This window comes from Anomalospiza imberbis, chromosome 1 (genome assembly GCF_031753505.1).
Source record: "Anomalospiza imberbis isolate Cuckoo-Finch-1a 21T00152 chromosome 1, ASM3175350v1, whole genome shotgun sequence".
In the NCBI taxonomy this organism is placed as follows: domain Eukaryota; kingdom Metazoa; phylum Chordata; class Aves; order Passeriformes; family Viduidae; genus Anomalospiza; species Anomalospiza imberbis.
The window spans coordinates 63,633,239-63,642,324 of record NC_089681.1 but is presented as its reverse complement, the minus strand read 5'-3'; the positions used below and the strand labels follow the sequence as shown (position 1 = coordinate 63,642,324).

The 9,086-nt window shown below is 50.5% G+C and overlaps 1 protein-coding gene across 1 annotated transcript; it reads right to left on the bottom strand.

The window, feature by feature from the left end:
• On the bottom strand, positions 1 to 5,306 carry IRX2 (iroquois homeobox 2). Its single transcript, XM_068194946.1, has 5 exons — positions 4,930 to 5,306; positions 2,695 to 3,100; positions 1,550 to 2,287; positions 734 to 801; positions 1 to 39 (listed from the first exon to the last, which is right to left on the bottom strand). The coding sequence occupies exons 1-4, from the start codon at positions 5,170 to 5,172 to the stop codon at positions 758 to 760; spliced, it is 1,431 nt and encodes a 476-aa protein (XP_068051047.1). The 5' UTR covers positions 5,173 to 5,306; the 3' UTR covers positions 1 to 39; positions 734 to 757.
• Positions 5,307 to 9,086: the final 3,780 nt, after the last annotated feature.

Genomic DNA, 9,086 nt, shown 5'->3' with positions numbered 1-9,086 from the left:
TGGCTTGCTGACTTTTTTCAAAGCAATTGTGACACCTACCTGTGGACCAAGGAAAAAACCAGATCATCCAAAAATCCTTCAATTAAACTCTAACACCATTAAACGGGGTGGGCGGGAAAGGAAGTGAAGTAAAATTGTTACTTCTCTAATTTCTCCTAACAAAAGTTAGTTGAAAAATATCGGCAAGATGATTTTTTGGTTGTTGTTTATTTAGCTCTAAACAGTGGAAGTATTCGGAGTGCTTTTGCTAGCTAGGCAAGAGCCAAGTCATATACCTCGCTTAAGATACCTTGTTTAAGATTCATGTCGGTTTCTTACAGCTGTCCCTTTTTATTTTACATACGCAGTCACTGCGTGAAGCCCCACTCAATTTTAGCACTGCCACGTGAGCACAAGCACTCTGTTTTTAAATAACAATACCTTTAAAGGTTTTTTTTTTTCCTGAAATTTCTCTCAGTAACATTTAAGTAGTCCCTACGGCTTTGCCTTACACAAGCGAAGAGTATGCAAAGTGAGGGAACTGTCTAACCTGGCTTGAAAATTAAGACAAACCCAAGAAATAACAGTAGTCATAAGAGGTTTCCGAAAACAGCAGAAAAAAATAATGTTTTACTTTGTGACCAAACTCTCAAGTAATGAAGCAAGAAATTAACGTTAAGTGAGTCTAGAACTGTGCAGCATGTCTCAGACCTGATGCCAAATGATCAGTGTAATAGAAAATGTTCTCACTTACTTGCATTGCTGTGTGATTGCACTTCTATAGGTATGGTTGTACTCCTACTGTGCAGACTTCAGTGGGATCTGTCAAAATACAACCGTCAGTTAGTCACAGGACACAGCCAGCTAACTAGATTATACAGTCTGTGTAGGTCCCAACCCTCATTGGTGCACAGTTCGTAGCTGGGTCATTTAAAAGACTAGCCAATATTTTATATTTGCCTGTATCTCGAGTAATTTTGTAGAATAAGATGACAACCATATTAGTGCAAAAGTTTTTCGGGAAAAAAAAAACAAAAAAAAAACAAAAAAAAAAAAAAAACAAAACCCAAACAAACCAAGAAGCAATCAGTTACAAAAAAAAGTCACGCTCCACGTAATTTCACGTCCAAGGTCAGCAATTACCTGAGCTCAAAGCTGAAAAAACCCCGTGAGAATACTGGAAACAAAGAGAGTCAAACCAGTTTGTCAGGAAAAAAAAAAAAAAATTACAGGCAATGACACCAATGCTCTCCGGATAGCTTTGTGTGTAGTTTTCCTTTTTTAAAAAACCTTCTCAAAGCTGCATCTGCAGCCTGTGAGACTGATCTAAAAGTCGTCTTTCACATTTCCTCTCGCGGTTCTTAGGGGCAGGTACCGATACGACGGCGACACGCCGGTTTTAATCCCCAGGCTATGAGAGTGCGCATCTTCGCTCTGGCAGCGGTGGCACCGAGCTCGCTGGTTTTTCCAGAGAAGGTTTCAGTATTTACAGAGCATAGGGGACATCTACGGGTCGGGGGAGGAGGAAGAGGGAGAAAAGGGAAGAAAGCGGCAGAAACAAGTCACCTACCTTTCTTAGAGTCATAGCTAGAGGGCCTGTAATGTTGTTCTAGCTGGTTAGTGATCGTTTTCAAAGAGTCACTGCTCTGTTTGTGCACAGAGCTGGCATTTAGGACAGTCTGACTTAGTCCCTCGTTTGAAGCCACTGCTGCGGAGTTGTATCTCAGGATTCCCTGGCTCTGCAGAGCGTTAAAGTTCCCATAGTTTGTATAATTGCTATAAAAAGGTGAGGTGTAATAAATATGCCTCCCCAGGAGGGAGGAGGGCGAGTAGGCAGCGCTGTGCGGGGCGGAGGCGGGGGTGGCCGAGGAGAGCGGCGCAGGCTGACAGCCTTGGCCCAGGGTCTGACTCTTGAGGTCCGAGGTGGCGATTTCGGCCAGAGACCAGAGCTTGGGCTTGCTGGCCGGCGTCGGGGGGCCGGGGGAGGCGCGGGGCCCCAGCGCCGCCTTGCTAGCGCTGCGGGCGGCGTCGGCGTGCGGGTGGCCGAGGAGCGGGGCCTCCACGGCCGCCAGCGGCGAGGAGGTGGCGGGCTTGGCCGGCGGGTCGCGCTCTCCGCCGCCGCCGTCGTCCTCTTCGATGTCCTCCTCCTCGTCCTCGTCCTCTTCCTCCTCCTCGATGTCCTCGTACTTGTCTTTGCACTCCGAGCCCGACTCGCAGAGGGGGTCTCCCTCTCGGCAGGGCAGCTTCTCGCCGTCCGATTCGGCGGAGCACGAGTGGTCCGTCAGCGAGTCGACTTGCAGGCTGATCCCTGCGGAGGCCCGCCGGGCACAGAGAGGCAGTAAGGAGGGGCGGCAAAACCGAGCGGGAGAGAAGCGAGCCCAGCCACCACCGCGCCACCGCTGCGGCCAGGCAGGCTCAAGCCATCCTGGCCTTTTCCCGGTCCGAGGAGCATCCATCCCCACGGGCTGGCTCTTCCGCGTGTCCCCCGCACCTCCCCGCCTAGCCCCTCACGGCGTCACCAGCCGCCCCCCGCCCGCCTCGGCCACGGGCACTGATCAGCGACAAGAGACCGGAGCAGCCGGTGGCGACGGGACGGGACAGGTGTGGGGGTCGTTTCTGTTAAATGCCGCGCCCCCGCTCCTACCCCGCTGCCCGGGGGACTCGACGGGGCGGGATGGAGCCACCCCGCCGGGGCCGCAGGCACCCCACGCCTACCTTCATCCTCCGCGGAGGTTTCGTTGCTCTCGGGCATTTTCTCGGGACTCTCCTCCTTACTCCTCGCTCCATCGCCTTCGTCGTCGTCCTCATCCTCGCTCTTGTTCCGCGGGGCCCAGGTCATCTTGTTCTCCTTCTTGAGCCGCCGGCGGGCGTTGGCGAACCAAGTGGAGACCTGGGTGAGGGTCATCTTGGTGATGATGGCCAGCATGATCTTCTCGCCCTTGGTGGGGTAGGGGTTCTTGCGGTGCTCCTGCAGCCAGGCCTTCAGCGTGGCCGTGGCGTCGCGGGTGGCGTTTTTCCTGTACGCGGGGTCGTTGAGCTGGTAGGGGTAGGCAGGGCTGCCGTACGGGTGGTAGCTGATGGCTCCGGTCATCCCCGTCGTATGGGCGTCGTAAGGGGAGCCCTGGACAGAACAAAACGGTGGGGTTGGCAATTTGTTATTGCTGATAGCCATTAGTGAGTTGTCAAGGCGAGATCGGCGGTTATATTTGTATTTCCCCGGGATGGTGTCTTGTATCCATATTCTATGAGGGGGAGTAGCAGCACCCAAAGGCCATTAAGTTACAATTCCCCCCCCCCTCCTTCCTCCACCCAGCACACAGACACAGGCACACGCGCTTAAAATCGGCGATGTTTTAATCTTTCTGACTAATTTCAGCTCCTTGTAATTGAATATTTCCCAATATAATTTTTGAACCGCGTAGACATTTTAAAGGCCCTACAGGTAGTGCCTTGATATCAACATTTCTCTCAAAGGTTCAAAAGATGTTTCCTTTTTTGCTATAGAAAATACAACAAAGCCGCCACTTAGCAATTCACTGCACTAATGCATTGCAAATCCAATTTGCAAATCAGAAGATATGCACCGTTTCGAATTGTTCAAATGCGATGTAATTAGCATTTTAATTCGCTCTTTAACGTTTAAATTGCGCTTATTTAAGTCTGCATAATGCAAGAAAAGTTAAAGATATCCCTGAGAAACTCGCCAACTTTCAGCACGTCCCTGAACCCCGCAGATCGGAGAGTCATAGGCTCAACATCGCCCAATATCCCGCACAGTTCACAACCTCACTGCAACTTCCAGCCACTCGCCTACTGCTTCTCAACAGGAAAAACAAGAGAGACCCTCAGATCTTTTATATCACTCGAATAAAGACTGCACGACAATTTATGCACTGTATTATGAACAGACGGAAAGCAAGTAGTTTCCCTGTCACTTTGCAGGGAGAGAGAACTACCCCGCTGCTATCCTCTCCTAGGATATCGACAGCGGCTCTAGTCTCAAATTCCGGGCACAGGTCTTTGTGTATACGGGCTAGATATGTGTCTGACTCTCTGTGTGCGTGCGTATTTATAAAACTATATAACCATCTAGACGTGCAGTTTATTTATATAGTTTATGATTTTATTTATTTACTTTATGCACAGAACACACACAACACGGAATTGCAACTGCTCCTTAAACTAATAAGAAAGTGAAATCCGAAACTGCGGCCACTACGACCATTTTGGGCTTAAGCGAAGCTCACAGATCGCAAACAGATGCTCCTTTTCATTCCCAAAATCCAGTTAAACCATTAGCACAAAACACACTGAAAGTAAATAAAACCACACGGGGATAAAGCCCCCAGCGCTTCTAAACACCGATTTAAAAGAGAGAGAAAAAAAAATAGGGGAAAAAAAAAAGAAGATGAAAAAGGAAACCCTCCCTTGTGCTATCACTGCGAAAAGAAAAATATATATTAAAAAAAAAAAAAAAAAAAGAAAAAAAAAAAAAAAAAGAAAAGCCTGAGACATAGAGACACGGGAACGGGGAGAGAATGAAAGCATCCAACCCTACCCAACTGGCTAAGATCATCCGTATTTCCTCTACCAAAGCGCCCTCCCGGCTCCTCAAACCGCGCGGAGAGCCCGGGACCCAGGCCTGCCTGCACCACGCTTGGCTGGGACGGGAAGCGGCTTCCCAGCCCCGGCCCCGGCCCCGGCCCCGGCCCGCCACTCCGCTCGCCTCCGTTCCGCTCCGTTCCGTTCGTCCCCGGCCGGGCTGCAGGGCGGCGCGGAGCGATGCGCGGCCGGCGCCGGCAGCGCGGAGGCGGCGGCGGTGCGGGGCGCCCGGTTGTGCGGCGTGGTGTCGGGGGCTGATGGTGAGTGTGTGAGGAGAAAGGCTGAAGATGATGAGGATGAGAATGCGGATGCTAATGAAGAAGGAGAGGGTTTCTCTTCGGTAGTTACCATATAGGAGGGGAATCCCGTGGCAGGGTCTGTGGAGTACTGGAGCGGGCTGGTGAAGCCTGTGGCCGCCGCCTGGGCGGTGAAAGCTGCCGATCCCGGGTAAGGGCTGAACGCCGATCCCGACGAAGACCTGGCCAGCTCCTCGCTCCTGGGGGCCGCCAGCGCCGACGCCCCGTACGCCGGGCAGGAGTACAGAGCCAGCGAGCCGGGGGGCTGGTAGAGGTAACCCTGAGGATAGGACATGGCTTGCACTGGCGTGCACAGGAGCAGGGAGGGGGCGAGGGTGACCGGCCCTGCTGCTGCCGCTGCTCCTGGCGCTGCTTTCGTGCTCTCCCTCTCTCCCGCCCTCCCTCCCGCGCCCTCCCTCCCGCCCTCCCTCCTTCTTTCTCCCTCCCTCCTTCTCTCTCTCTCTCTCTCTTCCCCCCCCCCCCCCCCCCCCCCGTTTGGCTCTGTGCAGTTATGTAGAGAATCAGAATTTTTATAGGCTCTCCCCCATGCGCACCCGAACAGAATAAAAACAACCAGGAGGAAAAAAAAAAAAAAAACCCAAAGAACCCTCTAAATGGAAAATTAGTAGGAAAGGTCAGAAATCTATCCGGGAGGGGAAGGGCATCTGGGAGAGATGGAAGCGCAGAGGGTTAATAAAAAAAGAGAAAGGGAAAGAAACAGAAGGAGAGAGGAGGACGGAGGGGGGGGGAAGGGGAGGGGGGGAGAGAGAGAAGGGAGACCCCGAAATCAGAAAAGTGGCTGCTGCATATGGAGTTCTCCCAGTCAGCCAGCCAGCTCCCCCAGCGCCTGCGAGCCTGTATTTTGGGGGAAGTATAGAGTCTGGAGTGAAGAGTTGAGGGAAGCAGCACTCCAGTTTCTGAGGGACATTGGAAAACAGAGCTGTCCGTCACCGCCGCTCATCTGCATAGCCCGGCGGGCCCGCCCCCTCCCGCTCCGGCCCCGGCCCCGGCTCCGTCTCCTCCCGCGGCCGGCAGGCAGGCGGGGAAGGCAAACAGCGAAGGCAGGCAGGGAAGGCAGGCTTTGTAATGCAAGACAGCCTCTCCGACTGTGAGCACGCTACTGAAGCCAAACGATGATACTGTTCATCAGCTCCTCTCCGGACTCGCGGAGCCATGAATACTCTTCCGCACACTCTCCATTACACACCCTCTGTCCCTCTTTCTATATCCACAGGGGCAACTGAGAAGAATGTGCATAACAGATATCTGCATCCCCTCCCGCACGCACTCTCCGAAGCGCTGCAGGCGCGCACACACGTGTGAGATGTGTGCGTTCGCACGCGTGTGTGCGCGCAGGGCCGGGCGCGGCGGAGCCGGGCAGCGCGCAAGGGGGGAGCGAGCACTTGGTAAAAGTACTGCCCTATATGGTAGGGAGAGGAGCAACTGCTCAAGTCAGCAGATCCAGGATCGCGCTGTCCCTGGCAGCGTGAACTTTGCAGTTTTATAAGTTGCCACAAATAGTGACGATTTAGTCATGCAGCGCGTTTGCACAGGAAGGAAAAAAAAATCCCCCCATATTTCTTTCAGTTCTATTCTTCCTTCGCTGATACGTAGGGAAGAGGCCTGGGTGACTCCTTTCGGGGAGCTATCTGCATTCTCCCCCCACCCCTTCCTCCTTTTGGCTGATCAGATAAATATCCTGGAATATTGTATCTATGTAATTAATTTCTTCTGCCCTCTCCCTTCGGCCCTGGACACTTTCAGCTTCCAGCCAGTGCCAGCGCTGCTCCGGCCCGAGCGCAGGAGGACGAGGCGGAGGCACCACTCTTGTCTCCTCAGTGCAAACTTAAAAACACACGTCTGTGTGCATGTACATTTCTTTAATAGCTAGTCCAGAAGGTCCCTTCAGAAGCGGATGGCGAGATGCCCACACTCAAGCTCTGCCCTTTGCCTCCCGGGACGAGTCGCGGTGCCCGCGGTCCCCTGTGTCGGTGTCCCCTGTACTTGCGGTGGAGCCGGGGCTCCCCTCCCCTGGCACTCCTTCAGTCCGACAGCCCCGGGGCACGGCGCTGGGCCCTGCCCGTCCCACCAAGCCGCTGCAGGGGGCCGAGGCGTGCTAGGCCTCTCCGCTCATCCTGGTCCACACCTGCGCTCCGCAACTCCGCCGCCGTCCGTGCGGAACAGGATCAGGGTCGGTCCGGCAGGTAGGGATGGGGCTGCGGGTCTGGAAGCCACCGCGCTTTCCACAAGTAATTCACGTGCAACCATCAGCAAGTTACCAGCCCGGAACGGCCTCATTAATATTGTTTAGGTGCTCGGAAAAAAAAAAAAAAAAAAAAAAAAAAGTTAATGAAACTGTGTTTTATTTTCAACATATATGAGTGCGCACTTAAACAAATGAAGTTGCTTGACATTTATGGCCGAATTCTTCATGAAGTACCTCAAGTAGTTTCAGTCAGGTAGGATGGAAACGACGCCGGGGAATCGGTTGGCCACCGGCAGGAGGAGAGATGGCAGTAGCTGAAAAATTGCGGGTGTGCAGAGCAGCCTATTGTTAATCAATTAAACATGCAGCCGATTAAAAAAAAATACACTTTGAGAAACCGTTTCAATAGCTTGGCGCACACAGCGGGGAAAATGCCGTGCTAGAACTACGGTCAAACCTCGGGACGTATAAAGAGTCTGAAGCAATCCGAGCTTTCCGATTTCTTTTTCTATCTCAGTTTTTATTTCTCTCCTTTACTATCCTCCTTTTCTGTGAAACCCACATACCAGTTTACCCCTGCCGCTAAAAGCAGCAGCAGAGATCTGGCCACCAGACACACTGGATTAATTCCTATCCAGATCTATCAGCTGGCCTGTAGAAGAGGCAATCCTTAAAAAAAGCAGGTGAGGAGGAGGAGGTTAACACCAACAGGTATTTCTTGTCATTAACTCCCGACTTCCTGATAAGAGAGTGATAAACAACTGGTAAACTCAGTGCAACAGATTACAGAAAAGACATTTGCTTCCCTGCTTGGTGATTAATGCGCATATATTAAATAAAAATAGAAACTCTAAAAACAAGGGCTTTATATAAAACATATTCATATTTCAGTATTTCTATGGAATAATCGATATCTTGCGACTACATCTGAATAGTCAATTGCTGTGTTCCGCAGACCGATTTCTAAGTATATGAGCTCTGCTTCTGAAAGGAGCAGCAGCTGGAGAGCCGAGAATGCAAAATTAATTATAACATTATAAAGTCATACATGAATCTCTCTAAGCCAACCTGCATACCTTGCAAAATGTGCTATACTCTCTGCATTTTTATTTGGGAAGCTGTTCTTTTTCCAGGAGAAGTGGTGTTTATCTTCGCGAATTGATTGCTTTTAGTTCTTCCTCTTTAATAATTAGTGGAACAATACAGATTGGGAATACAATGGCCGTTGTGTTTACATTATAACAGGGGATTAATGCTATTAAGTGAGTGTTACAGTTATGACCTGGGAAGAGTACTTAAATAAATACCATGATCCCAGGAGAACTGATGTAATTCAGTTCGGAGTGTGTGTAGATATGCTCAGACACACACGCACACACGAGAGACACAAATCTCCACACATATCTACACGCATAGACATATGCTACACACGTTAGGTCTACGTGGCCATCCGTGTAAAATGTAGGTGCTGGTTTTGCCTCCATCTGCATGCCTTTCGTCTACGAGAATAATTTTTTGTGATTTTGGTGTGAGGAATGTTTAAATCAGGAGCATTACTCCCCTTCCTCCAGACACATAGAGCAACAGATTATATTTCTGATGTTTTAATTTGTGCAGTCCAAAAACATTGTTTCATATACAGAAACAGGGTTAATTTCGCAATCAAAGATTAATGGAGTAAAGTATTATCATTTCAAAGACAAGTTCTTGCGTTGATTTGATTTGCATAATTTTTGTATGGCTTCAGAAAGGAATGGATTTAGCCACTGCAAGGAGCCGGTATGCATTTTATTACAAGTACACCACTAATTTGACTCTGCACAATGTGTAGGACTAATAGCTAGTGGGGTCATTTAAATATAGCTGGCGAAGGCTTTGCAGTACACAAACCAGAAAACTGTTTCAATAACGTTTCTAAACAGCGATCAGTGTCTGTATTTAACTTCTTCTCGGAGTTATCTCTGTTTGATTTGAATGCCTTTCGCAGGGAAGAGGTTTATCAT

Coding starts and splice junctions, on each gene's coding strand:
- IRX2 (XM_068194946.1), bottom strand. CDS start 5,172: ATGTCCTATCCTCAGGGTTACCTCTACCAGCCCCCCGGCTCGCTGGCT. Junction 3,101..4,929: donor CGGGATTCCCCTCCTATATG/GTAACTACCGAA, acceptor TGTTCTGTCCAG/GGCTCCCCTTACGACGCCCA. Junction 802..1,549: donor TAGCTATGACTCTAAGAAAG/GTAGGTGACTTG, acceptor GTATTTTGACAG/ATCCCACTGAAGTCTGCACA.